Source organism: Rhinatrema bivittatum, chromosome 6 (assembly GCF_901001135.1).
Source record: "Rhinatrema bivittatum chromosome 6, aRhiBiv1.1, whole genome shotgun sequence".
In the NCBI taxonomy this organism is placed as follows: Eukaryota; Metazoa; Chordata; class Amphibia; order Gymnophiona; family Rhinatrematidae; genus Rhinatrema; species Rhinatrema bivittatum.
This window is the reverse complement of record NC_042620.1, coordinates 248,443,107-248,462,827: the sequence shown is the minus strand read 5'-3', so window position 1 is coordinate 248,462,827 and position 19,721 is coordinate 248,443,107. Positions and strand designations below refer to the sequence as shown.

General features: G+C 44.9%; 1 protein-coding gene across 1 annotated transcript in view; it reads left to right on the top strand.

Annotated features, from left to right (window-relative positions):
• Positions 1–3,409: 3,409 nt before the first annotated feature.
• COL18A1 (collagen type XVIII alpha 1 chain) overlaps positions 3,410–19,721 on the top strand; it is a 352,734-nt gene continuing 336,422 nt past the window's right edge. The window contains exons 1-2 of the mRNA XM_029606745.1: positions 3,410–4,476; positions 19,012–19,556. Of these exons, the coding sequence (XP_029462605.1) occupies positions 3,687–4,476; positions 19,012–19,556 (1,335 nt within the window). The 5' untranslated portion in view covers positions 3,410–3,686. The remainder of the gene's footprint in view (positions 4,477–19,011; positions 19,557–19,721) is intronic.

Below are 19,721 nucleotides of genomic sequence, written 5' to 3'. Positions count from 1 at the left end.
TCGGCTCCTAGATAATGAATTTTCCTAAGCATGGGCCTTATTATCCATTTTGTGATTTACACAGTTATTATACAACATCTGGGATTAGGTGAAGAAATTGTATAGAAAATACACAGGCATTGTTTTTATACTCTAACATTTTAGATCTTTGTTTAATGCATATTATTAGTGTTGCTGATGTTTTATGATTTACGTAATCCACGTTGTGTTTTATATAAGTAAAGATCACCATGTGTACAGCTTTGGCTATTACTGCTTGGTTTTGTGCACTCATTTTACGTTTACTATCTGCTGTCATGCTCCGGTATTTCTCTTGGCTAGTTATTAGGAAGTAAAGCTCTGTTCAGTATCTAAGATACCTGTTTGTTTTTGTTCTCGAAGTGCATTACCCTACACTTGTTCACATTTCATTAATGTGCCGCTTCTCTGCTTATATTTTCCATATTTTGTGAAATCAGTGAGTCCTGCAATATATTTACCCAGTGGGGCACTGTTTTGGTGTTGCCTGCTAAAATGTCAGTATTGCCATTTCTTTGTCCTTCACCCTTGCTGAAAATTTCAAGGGGTAGATATTGAGAGACCAGCGGGCTAAGTAACACTTAGCCAGCTAACTTGCAAGGATATTCAGAGGCATGCCATGCCTTTGAATATCCACGTGCAAATGGGACTTAGCTGGATAAATGTTATGCGGCCAAGTCTAGACTTGCTCAATGTTATACGGCTTAAGTACCAATATCGCTACTTAACTGGTCCGTCTTGTTCCACCCACTGCCTGCCCACCGTTTATCTGGCTAACTAGAAAGTTGGACTTCTCTGGCTATCTAGTGGACGCTGAACTTGAGTGGATATTCAGCAGCTGCTAGATAGCCAGCTAAGTCCTAATTATCTGACTATCTGCTGGTTGGATATATTGGCCCCATTATATTCTACATGTTGTACATATCTGTAATATTATATTGAGTATCAGGATTTCATGTGCTTTTTTTTTTTTTTTTCCACCCATCTCATGCAGACCTTGTGTCCATCCTGTTCTGTCCCCCTTCCAAGAATGATATAGCACCATATGTCCTAGAGGTCCTATAATACCTTGCTCCCCAATTCTCGCTACCCACCAGCTCTTCCATAATGCTCGCCTGCAGCTGGAACTTTGCAGTGTCTTGCCCCTCGAAGCCTCCCGGGTTTTATCCACACAGATCCTCCATGATGCTCTTTGAGTCTCAGACCGCCATAGCACCTATGGTTTCCATAGTTTCAGTGTCTGGTATTCCTGCAGAAGCCCACTGGCCCCCATACCCTCATGCGACCTTTTCAACCTGCCTATAGCAACTTCTAGAATCTACAGCATCCTTACCCACCACAGACTCCTGGGTCTCTAGAGCCCTCATTGCATCCTGGACTTTCTCAGACCCCGTCATGACACTTTGGCCTGTTTCCTCCCTAGATGTAGTGTTTTCATGTGCTCTCTCAGAATAACTGTGTTACCAAAATGTGAGCTCCTTCTCTTCCTGCCTACCAAATTTGTTCTCTTTCTCTCTGTTATAGTGTTGGCAGTTTTCCTTTCTATGACTTTTGTTTTTGTCTCTTTCCTGTGCTGGAGTAATTTGGCTGCTATTTGGTGTGTGGGGGTGGGTTCTTAGCTGATTGTTTTGAATTGTTTTATGTTAACCATTTGCTTTCTTGAATTTTGTTATGCTTTTAGTTTTGACCTCAAGGTTCCTTGTTCTCCGTCTTGATCAGAAGAGAGAGGCAAATTCTATATGTGCTAAAATAAATAAAAAAGTGTTGGTGCTTTCTCTCAGGTTCTCTTTCTTTATCCATTTGTCTATCTCTCTCCCTATGCTGGTGGCAGCTCCAGAAATATTTGTGTGGGGAGCAGGGAATTTCAAAACACCAAGGGGCCGATGCAAAAAAATCAGTGCGGGACACGGGCATTCGGTATTGAGCGACCGCTTTCCTAACGCGCGCCCAGCACCTCACCTGGGCCCAAGATTGAATATTTAAATGAGGGGTCGAGCTGCCAAGGAGGTGCCAGAGACAAATGTGCACCCCCTAGCGCCTCCTTGGCAGCGGGCGCCCAGGAGAGGTGGCCGTCAGCGAGTTAGGGAAACGGCCGCTCAATTTTGTATCTGTTTTCCTAACCTGTGCACAGCCAGGGGTTAGGAAAATGGACGCTCGTTAATTGAGCGTCCCCTTTTCCTAACCTGACTGGTGGCACACTTTTTATTTAATTATTTTTTTTTAAAGCTTTTGGTTCCTCCGACTTAATATGGCCATGATATTAAGTCCGAGGACGTACAGAAAAGCAGTATTTTCTGCTTTTCTGTAATCTTTTTTGGGCTGCTCAGAAATTAACGTCTGCCCTGAGTGAGTGTAAATTTCTGAGCGTAAAAGCGTGCGGGTAGGGTGTGCACATTTTTTTTTTTTAAAGGATCTGGGGAGAATGGTTAATAGCCTCATCAACATGCATTTGCATATGATGAACTCTATTGGTTTCGGGAGGGGGGGGGGGGTTGGATGTATTAATCCCCTTATAGCCAGGGCCGGCGCAAGGGTATTGGGAGCCCTAGGTGACCCTTGCGCTAACGCCGTCCCCCTCCCCCCCCCGGTGGCATCCCCCCTACCTGTTTCGGCGCCGATTGTGTGGTTCATAGGGCGCCGAAGAGCAGCCACGGGGGGGTGCCGCAAGCGAGGCCGATCCCGCTCGCGGCAAAGAGAAATAAAGAATTCCAGGGGCACGCAATCTCCATTTCTCTTTCGCCGCGAGCGGGATAGGCCCCGCTTGCGGCACCCCCCCCTGTGGCTGCTCTTCGGCGCCCCCTACGGCTCAGCGCCCTAGGCGACCGCCGAAGTTCGCCTAATGGACGCGCGCCGGCCCCGCTCATAGCATAAGAGGTTACGGACGTGCCTCCAAAAAACGTGTGTCCAACCACGGCTTAAACAGTGAACTCGGCTGAGTGCACACACACACACATTGTATTGCGTCGGGGTCCCCACGTACCTTTCCCCTCTAACCCATCAAATTGATCCAGCCAGACTGGGGGAGGGGGACTGATGAGAGCAGCTGGGGGGGTGGGGGGACAGTGTCCACTGTGGAGCCATCCCTGCCTTGCGCTGGGGGGTAATCAGTCTTTTCATTTGTCACTTTCTGGAAACGCTGATGTGCAGGAATTAGAGAGGGAGAGAAATGTGATTGCTCTTAATCTCCTGGTACCTAATATAGAACACCTGGAAAAGTTGTGTGCTTTCCGAGAGGGAATTAAATGCGGATTCTGGCAGTAAGGAGTTAAGTGTGCATGAGAGGGCTTGACTGAAGCAAAACTTAGCAGACTGCTGATGCAGGTCCCTGGCAACACTCCCTGGCTTGCTCTGAAGATTAAGGATTTAGCTTTGAAGTTTGGAGAGGAATAAAAAACCTTCAAGTATCTGATAGTGTCTCGCATTTACCAGTGTCTTGTCTGCAGCTGAGAACATCAGCAATGAAGATTTTACACCCTCAGCTTTCTGTGTGAGACATAACTGAAGGGCAAGCGGCTGAAAAAGGGAGGTTTGGTTGGTTCTAGCTAGCCACACCTCCCCAAGTTTGTTTTTAGTTATCAGAGTGGAGCACAGCTTGCAAACAGAGGACAGATGAATGTTAACTATCTGGGATATTCTTCAGCCAGGCTCCGATCCTACAGCGGTTTCTGATGGCTGCAGCTGGCCAGAGTTTTCTGGCCTTCCTGCTGTTTCTCGCATGCATTGATTCCTCACATCCACAATTTTTCAACTGGCTCTGGGGCAGCGAGGAGTCGACAACGACGTTGCCCTCCACGGTGAGCAGCAGCGTTGAACTGGGGACCACAGAAAAGCCTGACGTTGCTGAGGCAAGCGCAGGCGCGGGGACCACAGAGCAGCCTTCGATTCCTGTGGCCGAAGGGACCACAGAGCAACCTGTCGGTCCTTCACAGAGTGCGAGCGCGATACAACAGCATGGAAAGATATGGGAAATATCTCAGCCGAGGAGGCCAGAGCTAACCGCGGTCCTCACCGCCGCACCAGCTGGGAGCAGCACCGCCGGGCCCACTGAACCTCCACAGCTACAGCCTCAGCCAAAAGAAAACAAGGAGAACATTGCTGGAGTAGGTGCTGAGATTTTAAATGTGGCTGAAGGAATCAGGAGCTTGGTTCAGCGGTGGGACGATGACAAAGCAAGGAAAGATGCAACAGTGGAGCCCACAAATGCTTCTCTCACAGTTACATCACCTGCACTTCTTGAATTAGGCAGCGTCAGAGACCCTTTTAGTAGCTCTGAAGGATCAGGCAGCTCTGAGGCACCGGCACGTGATTTGAAGTCAGACGGTGTCAAAGAAGATCTCCACATTAATTCCACAGAAGATGGCTATGGTTTGTTGAAGTCTCTGCCTCCAGAACCTGTGCTTCCTTTCATTAAAAATCATACTCCAAGTCTCTTAGAGCCACGCGCGACCCTGCAGCCAGGTATTACTTCCTTACCGGATTCCTTGGGTGGTGTCATTGAGTCTGGTGGTGGTGGTGGTGGTGGCGGCACAGTATCCCTTTATCAGTTTCCCTCAGGAGGGAGCCAGGAAGGTGCCAGTAGCCTGAGAACGGAGACAAAAGTTGGTGATTTCCAAACCAGCAGCTCGAAAAGTGAAGGTATTTTCCTGAAACCAAGGAATCTGGACTGGAAAGGTCTGCAGGATAATCGCCCCCCCAGCACCTTTGATGGGAGTTCCTCCCAGGTGACCCCTGCTTTCAAAAGTAGCCTCTCCCGCTATGTCACAGGTCTGAAGCAGTCACTCTCCTATGGTAGCAGCATTTATAGCCTTAATGACAACAGCAGCCGATTGGCTCAGAGCAATGATGTTTTCTCTCTGCATTCTGGGATGGCTGTTGATCTGCAGAGTAGTGGTTCAGTCTCTGATAGTAATAAAACTAATTTAGTTGGATTGCTGTCGCCTCGTAAATCCGAGTCTCTTGATTTTGATTTACTAACCAGCACTAAAAATCCCAATCCAACCCTTAGAGAGAGTGCCAGAGGAAGTGCCTTTTTCTTGCCTGGATTGAATTCAACAGTGGCTCGCTGCCTGTCCACACCACCTGAGCTGCCATTTTGCCGCAGCCTGGGAGCGGAGCGCTTCGTGCTGCCCAATTATTTGAATCATGGCACTGTGGCAGAGGTCCGGGCATCTTTTCGGGATTGGGAGGGGCTGCTGAGGTCTCAGTGCCATCGTTATTTGAAGTGGTTTCTGTGCTTGCTGCTCATGCCGCAGTGCAACTCCTCCTTGTCGGTAGCACCACCCCCATGCCGTGGGTTCTGTGAGACCTTGAAAGATAATTATTGGAATCATTTGGAAGGGAGCCAGCTCCTGATACCCTGTGAATCTCTCCCTGAGAAGGAAGCAGAGCATTCTTGTGTATTTGTTAATGTCTCTGCAGGTAATAAGAAAGATGACAACATTTTGATTTTTCCTTGCTCTTGCAAGTAAGCAGGTCATAAAATGCCTTTTAATTTATTTAAATAAGTTCTGATTTGAATCAGACTTTATCGAATAACTCCGTCTAGGGCTATAAATAGGGCTGTTTTTCAGGTTATCCTTAATGATAGATATATTTGTGCACATTTAGGTTAAGACCCCCAGGTAATTTGCATAGTTTGGTTGTCATGAGAAATAGTAATGTCAGTGTGTGGAATTGCCCAGAACATGTTAGTGGTTGAGGGATGTGATAGAGGTTATGATTGAAACAAGTGGCAGAAGAGAGTGATAGAATCCCAGTCACCCTTCCCACTCCAGTCTGCACATGTTCTCTCTCTCTCTCTCACCCTTTCTGTCATTTGCCCCCTCTTTTCTCTCTCTCATCCCCCAAATCCCCTTCATCTGTCTTGCTCATTTGTTCTCCTAGTTCCCCTCTGCTTCTCTTCACTTCTGTTTGTCTTCATACTTTTCACTTCTAGGCATGCAAAAACTAAGGTTTGGATGGCTTATACCGCAAAGATTTGTCTCCTAGGAAGTACTGCTTCTGATAAAGGGCAAGTGACTTGTTCCCCAGTGTGATATCACCACATCATAATTATCTAGCTGAAAAATAAATGAGAAGCATTGCCTGCCTCCACCCAGTGGGGGCAGGGGTAGGTGGGGGAGTCATAGTCCTTGCTTAAGGATGATGCCCAGTGACCAGATTCAGGGCCCATTATTGCAGAGAGTCTGGCAGGAGCCCTGATGCAAGGCTCAGGGCTACATTGCAAGGACCAGATTCAGGATGCCGAGTGTGTGTTTGGTAGGGAACGGAGGATACAAAATTGACTGGTAGTTGCAAATGAAGGCTCCTGGTGCCAGATCCCATCCTTGCTTTTGACTTAGCTGGAAGTACAGAGGAATAGGAGAAAACTGCCCAGTCAAAAAAAAACAAAAAAAAACTAAGGGAAGTGGTTCAGTGCTGTCTCAATGGCATTATTTTGACTGACTTGTATTTCAAGAAGTTCAATTTTTTTTAAATTTTATTTGACAGATACCTAGGTCATTTGTGATACTATATTATATGCACTGTGTCCTTTGAACTTGTTTTCCTGTTGCACCAGGTTTGTTGATCATTAATGAAAAAATCGGTATGTAGTGAGAGATGTTTTTTTTTTCCCCCCTAAATACTAGTACAAATGACTATTATTAAACCTCTGCCCTGTGACCAGCATGATGGCGTAGGGGAAACTGCTGCCATGCAGAAGGCTGGGGTAAATTGCAGCTCGCTAGTTTAGCTAGGGCTGGCGATGGAGTGAAGGTAGCACTCGCAGCACTTGAGAGGGAGGGAGCATCTGTCATTGTGCGATGGGGTAAATTGCAGTTCTCTAGTTTAGCTAGGGCTGGCGATGATGTGAAGGTAGCACTCGCAGCACCTGAGAGGGAGGGAGCATCTGTCATTGTGCGATGGGGTAAATTGCAGTTCTCTAGTTTAGCTAGGGCTGGCGATGATGTGAAGGTAGCACTCGCAGCACCTGAGAGGGAGGGAGCATCTGTCATTGTGCGATGGGGTAAATTGCAGTTCTCTAGTTTAGCTAGGGCTGGTGATGATGCGAAGGTAGCACTCGCAGCACCTGAGAGGGAGGGAGCATCTCTCATTGTGCGATGGGGTAAATTGCAGTTCGCTAGTTTAGCTAGGGCTGGCGATGATGTGAAGGTAGCACTCGCAGCACCTGAGAGGGAGGGAGCATCTGTCATTGTGCGATGGGGGTAAATTGCAGTTCGCTAGTTTAGCTAGGGCTGGCGATGGAGTGAAGGTAGCACTCGCAGCACCTGAGAGGAAGGAGCATCTGTCATTGTGCGATGGGGTAAATTGAAGTTCTCTAGTTTAGCTAGGGTTGGCGATGGAGTGAAGGTAGCACTCGCAGCACCTGAGAGGGGAGGGAGCATCTGTCATTGTGCGATGGGGTAAATTGCAGTTCGCTAGTTTAGCTAGGGCTGGCGATGGAGTGAAGGTAGCACTCGCAGCACCTGAGAGGGAGGGAGCATCTGTCATTGTGCGATGGGGTAAATTGCAGTTCGCTAGTTTAGCTAGGGCTGGCGATGATGTGAAGGTAGCACTCGCAGCACCTGAGAGGGGAGGGAGCATCTGTCATTGTGCGATGGGGTAAATTGCAGTTCTCTAGTTTAGCTAGGGCTGGCGATGATGTGAAGGTAGCACTCGCAGCACCTGAGAGGAAGGAGCATCTGTCATTGTGCGATGGGGTAAATTGCAGTTCTCTAGTTTAGCTAGGGCTGGCGATGATGGTGAAGGTAGCACTCGCAGCACCTGAGAGGGAGGGAGCATCTGTCATTGTGCGATGGGGTAAATTGCAGCTCGCTAGTTTAGCTAGGGCTGGCGATGATGTGAAGGTAGCACTCGCAGCACCTGAGAGGGAGGGGAGCATCTGTCATTGTGCGATGGGGTAAATTGCAGTTCTCTAGTTTAGCTAGGGCTGGTGATGATGTGAAGGTAGCACTCGCAGCACCTGAGAGGGAGGGAGCATCTGTCATTGTGCGATGGGGTAAATTGCAGTTCTCTAGTTTAGCTAGGGCTGGTGATGATGTGAAGGTAGCACTCGCAGCACCTGAGAGGAAGGAGCATCTGTCATTGTGCGATAGCCCCGTACCTATTGGACAGACTCGTGGTCCACAGTTGCAGGGTTCTAGAAGGAGCCCTGGAGTGTGGCCCTTGGCCAAGGGTTGTTGCTACAATGACCAAGCTCAACAAATCTGGAGTGAGTTAAAAATGGTGGGGGAGGGGGAGATTAGATAATAGTGAATGAAAACTCGTGGCATCATAACCCAACAGGGACCAGTTTCGCTTGATCTTGTAGTTCAAGGAACAGGAGGAAATTGCTCTTCAGAAACCAAAAAAAAAAAAAAGAAAGAAAAGAAATCTTTGCCCTAATATAACATGTTACAGATCCAGCACAAGTATTCATCTTGGGCACTTATGGTGTAACAGCAAGTTTTCACTAGTTTTCTCTCTCTCTTGCTTCAAACTCCTAACCATGCTAAGAAGTAGTTTTGCACCTCAGTAGCGTGTTTGATGCATCAAAAGCACAAGGCTAATTGTTTAAGGGTAGAAACTGCCGCCCTGTGCAGGTTACCCCCATGCACCCTTTTCTTCATCTCCAACCTCTCTAGCCTTTAGGGATCCAGCGTGCATGGGGTAAACCTGCACAGAGCAGCAGTTTCTACTCTCCACAGAATGCATGGGGACTAAGACCCTTAACCAATTAGCTGTGATGTTTTTGATGCAACTGTAACATCTCTCTCTCTGCTTCCATGGCCAGGGGAAAAGGGGAATTGGATTCAGACACCGGGCACTGATTTTACGGTCTGATCCTCGGACGTTAGGGATAAAGCATAGGACTGCTTGTACGGCCAAGTCCAAAAGCAAAGCACGTTCTAGCAGCATTCTTTGAATTATCATGAAGGTAGCTCCCCCCTGTGAAAATGTTGCTGGCAGTAGTTTTGTTATGGGTTTGACAGTTGCTTGGCTTTGATTGTAAATATTACTACTCCTAACATAAGGTTTAGGGGTTACTGACACAGAGTGACAATCTTCACGGAGTGGCAGTTGCTACAATGGTAAACTTGCTGGGCAGACTGGATGGATCATTTGGTCTTTTTCTCCCGTTATTACTATGATAGTATGTTAACCTTTTTTTTCAAAATCCGCCTGTGTGTGTAAAATATATGTGCACATACTTCTCTGGTTAATTTTCTGTGGCTAACCCTAGGCTTTTTAGGCTTTACGGAAATATTTAATTATTACCATTTTAATAGATGTCTGATAGTTTCTTGAGATCCAAAAGAGAGCATTTACAAAAGGAAGAAGAACGTGGGTAAAATAACCATCATAGCTAAGGCACCCCTACCATGCAGTGAAAGTTGTGGTGACTGCTGGCCCTCAAGATGTTACTCGACTTAGGCAGTGCCCTTACCTATCAGTTTATACATTGCTCTCAGGACTCTGGGAAGAAATAAACCCCAGTATTTAATATTGCTTATGACCCATGTAAGTGGAAACCTGCACAGTTCTGTAACTCAGGATCCAAAGGCACTATTTCTGGGGGTGACCTGCACGGAGCGGCGGTCACTACCCTAAGAACATTTCTGGGTGGACTGGATGGAGCGTTTGGGTATATTTCCACCGTCGTTACTATGTTACTAGATTAGATAAAACGGGTTGTGCAACAAGGAGCGTGGGTTTGGGGACAGGGCTTAGGGTGGGAGAGATGTGAGCAAGGGGGCCAGGGGATCATAGGGTGGAGGAGGTGATGGAAGGGGGGGAGAGCAGTAGCGGGGGAGGGGAAGGTTGGGGGGGGGGGGGCTTGGGAGCGTAAAGTAAGAGAGGGATGATGTGGAAGCTCAAGGCGAGTGAGATGTGGGCTCGGCGTTCGACGTTAGTTAAAATGATTACATTTCAGTTTTAGTCTGGAAAAGCAGAAGTTCCTGATCCTCAGTGTTTCAGTAGGCCTGATGCAGAGACATGAGTAGTTACAGCTTGGAGAAGAGTTACCCGTCTAACGCCATGCAATCGTGGCAGGTAATGTTGCCAAGCTATTTTTAGATACTCCTATTTTAGAGTAGTCTGAAAGTTAAAAAAAAAAAAAAAAAAAAAAAAAAGAACGCTAGGATTGACTCACCTAGCTCCTTTTGATATGGAGTCTGGTGAGCAGCTTGCAGAGAAAGGGATAGGAGTGTGCAGTAGGCGGAGTCCAGAGGTCGGGAGCCTTTCTGGGGTCAGCCTCCCAAGAGGGAACAGTATCAGAAGGGGACCATCATTTCTTTAATAAGCGTGTAAAGCAGCGAGAGCAACCTTTACTTGTAGGGATGCTTTCATTGAGTGTGTCCGGGTGATACCCCTCGTACCAATTCTGATGGTTTGGAACCATTAGCCAAAACATTATGGAAATTAGTGTTGGCTTTTCATAAGCAACCTGTGAGAGAAAAATCTGCCCCGGAACAGTTTCTGTCCTGTAGGAAATTTTCCCTCATAGAGATTTTCTTAATGTGTTCCAATATAGCCATCCCTAGTTGATGTCCAGATGTTAAGAACACACAAGAAATGACTTCTAAACTTTCTGGAGGAATACAGCTGTTTGTGCCTCTCTTGGGTATCTTGTATGCACAGATGATGGCACAACAGATTGCTGTTTAATTCATTTCACTGTGACTTGAGCTGTTTGGCATTCACACTGCATCCATTCATATTGTCAGCTGCCAGAGGCCGTACAATTGCAGTATTGTAGTCTGCAAACCAACCCATCTCTGGATTGAGGATTGAAGGCAGACCCATTCTTGTGAGAAAAAAACCTTCTTATGATGTGCTGTTTCACTGTGAAATTGAAAAGGAATTTAACGAGCGAAATGTTAATGATGACTTTTTTTTTTTGCTCTATACATATGTTCCCATTATAGATTATTCAGATATACAATTGACTAGGTATACTGTTCAGGATGTGCATATTTGTATGTTTCATCACAGATGGTTTTTAAATATATTTTATTAAATCGTATGTTGAATGTGCACAAGTTAATTTATTATATTGCCGTAAATATATATGGCAGTTAGTATAACTGGGTTTAAAAAAGGTTTGTAGCCTGGATTGGCCACTGTGCACACAGGATGCTGGGCTTGATGGGACCCTTGGTCTGATCCAGTATGGCAACTTCTTCTGTTCTTAGTAAATCAATTTAAGCTATTGGTAGTGGCAATACAGTAAATAAATAAATAAATAAAATGTAAGAATCATTGTAGACAAATGAAAATCGTGGGTACTTTGTTCACAATATGTTGGTACTTTCGGTTCTGCTTCCTGACTTGCATATTATTCACGTTTCTAAACTCTCTGGCAGTTTTTGCTGCAGTTGGTTGTTACACTCGGCGGCTTGTGGCACGGCCCCATGAGCTGTCTTACTCGCCCTGATGCTGCTGGCACGTCTTTGTAGCCGGGACGCCGCCCGTTGCTCAGCACGGCAAGAATGCTGCGATTTCTTTGCAGCTGCCGGCCGTGCCGACTCCTAAGGCACGTGCGCGAAGGATGGAGCTTTATCGGTTCCACGGTGGAAGCACAGACGCGGCGCCTCCCGATGATGACGTCAGGCCCTGCTGCGCGCGCTGCCTGTAAATCACCTCGGCAACGGGTCTCCTGCTTCAGCAGTGCGTGGTGTTCCTGCATGCCAGTCTGTTCCTGCTGGTTTATGTGTTCGTACCCGGCCCTGCTCTGCCTAGCCTCGCCTTATCCAGGTTGTCCAGCCTAGCCTTGCCCAGCTCGTCTTGTCCAGCCACATCCTCTTGTCCCTGCCTCGTCCATTGTCTTCATCCTTCCCTGACTTGCTCTTCTGGTATTGACACCCCCCTGCCTTGGACCTGACCACGCTTGCCTGCCATCTGCCCCAACTTTGACCTGTCCCTGGCTTCTCCAGTCTACTGCCTGTCCTGACCCTGGTGTGTCCTTGTATTCTTGCTCACTTGATCGCTCTAGGGACCCATCTAAGCCCTGCTGGCTGCCAGAACCCAAGGGCTCAACCTGTGGGGGAGGCGGCTGGTATATAGGTGAAGCTCCAGCCTGTCCTGCTACAGGTTGTGTTTACTGGTTGTCAGAGCAGGCCTTGTAGGTTTGCTTACAAGGCAGCATGAAGTACGCCACAGCACCAAGGGCTCACTTCCACACCACTCTTCACATTAGGAGGTTGTTAAGAGGGTCATGTAACTTTAGAAGATATATTTGTAGTACCGTCCCGATGTCTCAGTTGTAGTGATTTTCGCTGCCATGCAGGAAACTTGGGTCTGAGTCCTGTTTCAGGTCTTCTGTTCCATACAAACCTAAGAACTCTCCGGGTTTGATCCAGAGACTCACATTTCAATGAAATCTCCCTCCTTTTCCCATCAGGTTGCCTTGAGTAAAGGGAGAAGCAGGAGGGGAGGAGCTGGATTAGAGAGCAGAGTAGCTCTTCTCTGCTCTGCCCTATCCACTTCGTGCCCCCTCCCTCTTGTTTTTATTTATTTTTATTTATGAATTTGAATTACTCGCTAAAAACATTAAAAGTAAAATCTAAGCAAGAACTGATAGGAAGGGAGGAGGCACTATAAGAAGAGAGGGGTTAGATTAGGGAGCAGGGTGGGTTCTTCTCTGCTGTATCTCCTCCAGTCTCAGCCTCACCTTTTCTCTACCTGTTCCCTGCATGCTGCCTAGAGGGGAGGGCTCGAGCAGGAAGCAGAGGATTGTTTTCTGCTGACCGAGATTGTTGCAGGAGCTCTATCTGCTCTTGTTTAGCAAGGGATAAGTTATGGGTGAGTAGAAAGGGGGGCATGCAGAGGTGAGAGAGCAAGGAGAGGAAGGGGAAGGTTCTGGGGTCAGGCTTGGGCATGGTACCCTGTACTATCAATCTTAGAGGTATTATTTTGGGTGATTTTAATCTACGGGTGGATGTAATCCCTTTTGTCAAAGATTTGTGATGACTTTTTAACTGCTGTGGCTGCCTGTAGTTGGCAGTAGATTATGAATGTGGCAACTCATTGTTAGGTTTATACCCTTGATTTGGTTTTTATTGATGATAATATAATCATTGATGTTTTTCTCTTACAAGGTTGGTCATTTTAAGTCAAATGTATCGTATAAGACATCACTGTTTGAAACCAGCAGCCTTTTATTGAACCAAACCAACTCTGTGAGACTTGTGTACCAAAACTACATACAAGAATAAAGGATATAATTATTAATGATGTGGTTCAGGTATGGTCCAGTTCATTACTCGATGCATTGGACACGGTTGTTCCTGTGAAACAATTTCCCCTAGATCTCAAACTTACCATTGGTTTAACTCTTGACATTCATCATGCCAAGTCACAAGGCAATGGTGTAAGTCATAACATCCTGAAAGTAGAGCTTTATATCTTTCACAGTTGAAATCATATAGACCTATTTCCAATGAGATTAAATGGAAATATTTTTCTGCAAAAATTAAAATAGTGGCAAATAATCTTAGAGAACTTTTCTGGATTATAATTCAGTTTATGCCAAATAATGTCAATAAATCTGAGTTAAATGAAGATTTTTTTTATCTGATCAGTTTCTGGTATTTTTGAAAGCTAAGGTTATTAATGTTTGTGCCGAATTCCCAGCACAAAACTCTCAAAGATTACATGTTTCCATCAAAAATGGTTACTGGGAAACTTTTGAGGAAATATCTGGCTAGGAAGTTAAGGACTACATTGGTTCAATGAACATTTCAATAGGTCCACTGAACCCTTGTTTACCTGTAATTCTTGCATAATGAACTTTGTGATCATTTTGCTAAAATCAATAATTTTTTCTTTGCTTCAGGCTTCATTCTTGATTCATTAAAGCAGGCAATTTGTTCACTCTGTTTTGAAAAAAATCTATCTGGGCCATTAGTTCTGGCAAATTATCGGCCAGTTTCCATTTTAACCTTTGTGTTGAAATTATTGGACGGAATGGTATTAATGCAAGTACAGCATTTTTTGGAGGCTCATGAAGTTTTAGACCATCATCTGTATGGTTTTAAATGTGGTTACAGAGCTGAAACGTTACTCAGTGTTCCGGCCTCAGTGTTTTCATCGGGGATTTCACAGTTGAGTGACGTTTTGACACTTTTGGATGTATCTTCCTCATTGGAGATCTTGATCACTCCATCCTATTATCTCAACTGGCTGAATTTGGTGTTGAAAGCTCTGTATTTGTTTGGTTTAGATCTTAATTCTCTAACCAATTTCAGCAGGTCAGAGTGGGCAATCCATTTCCACATGGTATTCAGTAATGAGTGGAGGACCACAGGTTACTCCATGCTTTTTAATATATATCTGCACTACTTTATAATTTACTGGCAGGTCTTGGTGTTGAATATCATTTCTAGGCAGACGATAGACACTTTTTTGTTGCTTGATCATCCTCAGTTTCCCATACTCTTTCTGCAGTTGTGATTTACATCTTAGCAATAAAGCACTGGATGAATGCAAAAAGATTATTGCTTAACATATAGAAAACCAAGATGATAGACATATCTACATTTACATTTATTTAGATTTTTATATTCTGCTTTTTGCACTTTTTCAGCACTTCAAAGTGGATTACATTCAGGTACTTTAGGTATTTAGGTCAAAATTCCTGCATCATTTCAGTTGTATGATAGGTCTATTCTGATTTCTAAGCAAATGTACATCTTGGGGGTTATTTTTAACTTTTCTCTTCCTTTTTTACCACAAGTCAAGAATTCTTCCTATAACTTGTATTTGTTGCGGAGAGTGAAACTTTTTTTTTAAACACTGATTTCTCTTCTGATTTGCAAGCCCTGATTTTTAACTGGTTTAGATTCCTGTAATGCTGTTTGTGTGGCATTGCAGCTTTGCAGTCTGTGCAGAATGCAGCAGCCATGGTTGTTCTGGATGCTCAACATTGTGGTCACATAATCACCAGTTTTGTTTTCTTTGCATTGGTTACCAGTGTACCACTCAGTAAAAGTCTAACCATAGTTCACAAGATTTTATGGGGCAATGTTACATCCTGTTTTTGCATCAATACTAAAAGTTTATACTCCATCGCCTGCCTTAAGATCAGCAGCACAATTTTCTAGAGTTTACATCACTCCACTCTCTATGCTCACTCGAGAGTGGACTTTGATAGTGGGCCCCACAATTTGGAATGTTCTAGCTGCAAATCTTAGAGCTGATTAGGAAAAATCTTAAGGCCTTTTTATTTACTCAGGCATTTGGGAGCAGTTACTGGTCAATCGGTTTGGTTTGTCATTGAGTCTCATGTGCTCTGTTATATGGCTCGATGTAGTTAATAATTTTTGTATGTTCCTGTTGTCTAGATATGTTCTTGATTTTAGGATTTAATTTTATCCTTTTTAATTGTAACTTTGGTTGATCAGTGTTTTATTTTTGTTAATTATATACATTTTTAAGAATGTATTTTCTAACCTGCCTAGACCAGTGGATAGGCAAGATATAAATATTTTAAAATAAAAATAAATAGAGAAATGCTGGGATTATTGCTAGAGCGAGAGGGGTAGCGGTTTAGAGAATGTATGTGTGTATGAGGTGGGAAATAGAAGAGAGAAAGTTGACACACGCCCTCTCCCTTCCTGCCCACCTAATCCACACTGAATCTCAGGATAACCACAATTCAGAGGTTCCCAGGTATAGTTCTCTTGGCTGACTGGGGCGAGGGCTGCTCTCAGTCCCGGGTGGGAGGGAGTCCCAGTTATTGCACAACAGTGACACCTAGTGACTGGTTCCATATTTGCAGGGTTCTGGAAAGTGCAGCCTCTGACTAAAGATTGTTGCTGCAACGACTGAGCTAAGTTAGTTGGGAGGGGGATATAAAACAGGTGGGAAAAACCTGGATCATTCAAATGAATGATAGAGGGTGGTTGCAACTGATCTGGATGCCCAAAGGAGCAGAAAAAAACAAACAGCTGGGCTAAAAAAAAAAAGAAAAAAAAAGAGAAGCACATTTGCATGGGGAAAGTAAATAGTGAAGTTACTCCTTATTAAGGAATGTTATAGTAGTTGCACAAAATCAAAGGAAATCCTTTATTCTCTAAAAACAAAAAAAAAAAAACAAAAACCCAAACCCCATTATACTGCTAATATTTCAAATCTCTCAGCAGAACAAATCAGAACCTTTAAAATGGGCCTAAATTGAAACGTGGCGGTGCTTTGGAGGTCTATATTAACCTTCCGGCAATCAAGGGCCATATTGTAGATTTGCTGGGGGTTTATTGGGGCGATCCACTGTTTCTCCATCATTGACTCTTGCTCATTTGTAGCATCCAGGTTCATGAAGAGTTGTGTAAAACCAGCTGCTGCCTGTTTGTATGGAGACCTCCTCATCCCAAGAGGTCTTTGTGAAAGATCTCTAGGAAGCAATAGCTTCCAGGATGTATTTTCTAATGCTTGTAGAGGTGACTGTAATTCACCAAAGAGGTTAGAGACCAAGATAAAGCAAAAAAACCTACTCGGATAATGCAGATGGACACAGGAGGAAGACGGGCAAAACTTTCAGGAGAATCAGCATGCCACAGGAAGGGCAGTTACAAATGGCAAAGGCGTAAATGGAGGAGTAGATTTCCTAGCATTAAAGGTAGAAAATGTAACTTCATTTAAATGTTAAAACAAAAAAAAAAAAAAAAAAAGCAAGAATGTTTTGTTGATTTCTTTACTTTTTCTACCCATTTCTGGGAGTCGAGGGTAAGGCAATCATGGGCCTACCTACTTGCACCCTTTTCTTGGCAAAATACCGCAGAAGTATGCCACTTGCCTGCTGCAACCCAGACCACATGGTCATTCCTGGAGGTCTTCCATCTAGGTATTAAAAAAAAGGGGGGTGAATAGTAAAAATTGCAAGGGAGAACAGTGTAAGTGAAGATAAGAAGTCAGCTGTCTTAAACAAAAGATACTAGGAGGAGAAGGTGATGAACTAATAGTATTAAGATAATGTGTGGGTAGGAGCATATTGTGATTTATTGAGGAAGCAGTGTTCAAGCTCCTGCCACAACTGAAAACAGACAAGGCTTTATGGGACCTGATGGAGCATCCCAAAATATTGAATGACCGCCCTGCACTGCTGTGTTCATTGTATTCTCTGAAAAGATCCCAAGAAACTGGAAAAGAGTGGATAATATTATCGCACCACAAAGATTGTAACCAAAGAGATTGGTGGCTTCAAAAGGGGAAAAATATTGCCAGACTTCATTGATTTCTTGATGAGGCGACCAGGGAGGTAGATCAGTGGGATACAGTAGCTGTGAATGACCCACCTGGATTTCAGTAAAATGTTCAACACTATTCCATGTAATAGCCTGGTGATCAAGTTAGCCTGTGTAGTACTTCTAAGAAAAATTACAAAACTGAGGGCCTAATTTACTAAGCTTTTTTTTTCCCTCATAGACACATAATGGGGGATAAGTCATAGTAAATTAGTCCCGGAGTGAGGACTTTTGAGCAGCAGATTCATGATAAGCTGTGATGTCTGTCATTTTGAATAAAAAAGCTTAAAAAAGGTAATTCATGGAGTTCACACTGGTTGAGGGGAAGTGACTGGTGGATTTCCACAGGGATCAATGCGAAACCTAGCTGTTTTTTTTATAATTGATGATTTGGTAGGGCTAGAAGGGAAAGTGTGCCTGTTTGCGAATGATGAAAATCTTCCAGAGCAGACATGCCAGGGAAAATAGGTGAGATGAAAAATGACTTTAAAATGGTCAAAGGTTTAACTATGCTTTAACAAAAAAAAAAAAAAGAAGCAGAATTATACATTTGGGGAGCAGAAATCTAAGGGCCAGGTACCATGGTGAAGAGGATAAACAAGCAGTCGCCAAACAGGAAAGAGACCTGGCCATCATCATCTTTGATGACAGTGAGATAGCTGGTCAGCGTGACGCAGCAGCAGCAGAGGGGAAAGCTAATAGTATTCTTGGTGTAGAAAGAGAGTTCTCATTAGTAGGAAGAGGGAAGAGGTAGTCTCTTTGTACGGTTCATCCCTGACAGTAGCATTTTCCACAGAATGGCAAGGTAGTATTTTTTTCCCATGGAAAGAACAAGACAAGAGGTCATGTGAGGCTGAAGGGAAGGGAGCTCAAAAGGAATGTAAGAGAGTACTTTTTCACTGAGTGGGTGGTGGACATCTGGATCAGACTTCCAGCAGCGGAGGAGTAGGAGGAGGAGGAGGGAAACACAGTCGTAGAATTCAAATATGCATGGCTTGGACACACAGGGACCTTAGTGATGTGGGGAAGGAGGGAGAAGACAACAGATGGAGTAAGACCCGTGACAGCACAAGAGGCGGGCTGGATGGATGAGGTGGTTCCGATCTGCTGCTGTTTTCTTATGTTTTATATTACCCTATGCTAGTTCTGGAAGGCAGGCCACAGCTTCATTTTCAGCCCTTCCAAATAAACTGCTATGGGACCGTCAGAGAAATCATTCCAAGGGGGGCCAGCGTAAAAGGTGCAGAAAACCCCAAACCTCTCTAATGCAAACTGCTGAGGAACTGCACCCCTGAATGAAACACAACTATTTAAAGTAACCCCTGTAGAACATTAGGAAAGAGGACAGATACATGCTCAACGCCACTCTGATGCTCTTTAACAAAGAAAATCTCCCAGGGCGTAGCTGAAAATGAAGCTGAGTGGCCTGTCTTCTGTAACTAAGCATGAAATGACATCTCCTGTAACTAAGAGGTATCTACCAATTCAGAAACAGCTTTTTCATTTTACACTTTTCTTTCCTCTAGAGAAGTGAGACAAATGTCCCACCTTAAAATGGGCATGCAGTGCAGCAGCCTGTTATGCCACTGATAGGCGAGTCCGTCCTTCCTGTAATGCAGTTGAGTCGTCTGTTGGATTTCTGCTGCAGTGCAGTGGAATAGTCCTGCCACCCTAGGCAATAGGAAATCTTTAAATAATACAGCAGTCTAGCTTGCTGAGTCTACAGTGGGATTGACATGCTTCTTTCTTTTTCTTTTTTTTTTCCTCCCAGCTAATTTGAACACAGAGGTTGGCCTATTGCAATTGATTGGGGACCCACCACCGGAGCAGATCACCAAAATCTTTGGTCCCGACAACAGTCCTGGCTACGTCTTTGGGCCTGATGCCAACACGGGACAGGTAGCCCGATACCACCTACCCAGCCCATTCTTCAGAGACTTCTCGCTCCTCTTCCACGTGCAGCCCACCACCGATAAGGCGGGCACGCTCTTTGCTGTCACCGATGCGTCGCAGACCATCATATACATTGGCGTCAAGCTTTCTGAAGCCAGTGGGGGGAAGCAGCAGATAATCTTTTACTATACGGAGCCGGGCTCCCAGACCTCCTACGCAGCTGCGGCCTTTAACGTGCCCTCGTTGGTGAATCGCTGGACGCGCTTTGCGATCGGTGTGGAGGATGAGGAGGTGGTGCTGTACGTGGACTGCGAGGAGTTTGAAAGGGTGCGCTTTGAGCGTTCGCCTGACGAGATGGAGCTGGAAGATGGCTCGGGGCTTTTCGTTGGCCAGGCTGGAGGCGCTGACCCGGATAAATATCAGGTACATGTTCCCCGGCTGGAGCCTTTTTCACTTATCAGTTAATATGAAATCTATTTTAATATGTTGTATGTAACTTGATGAAATATGTGAAGTATTAACAAGCATATAACATGACATGTCGAAACAACTGAAATATCTTCCACATGACTGAGTACAGTGAGAGAA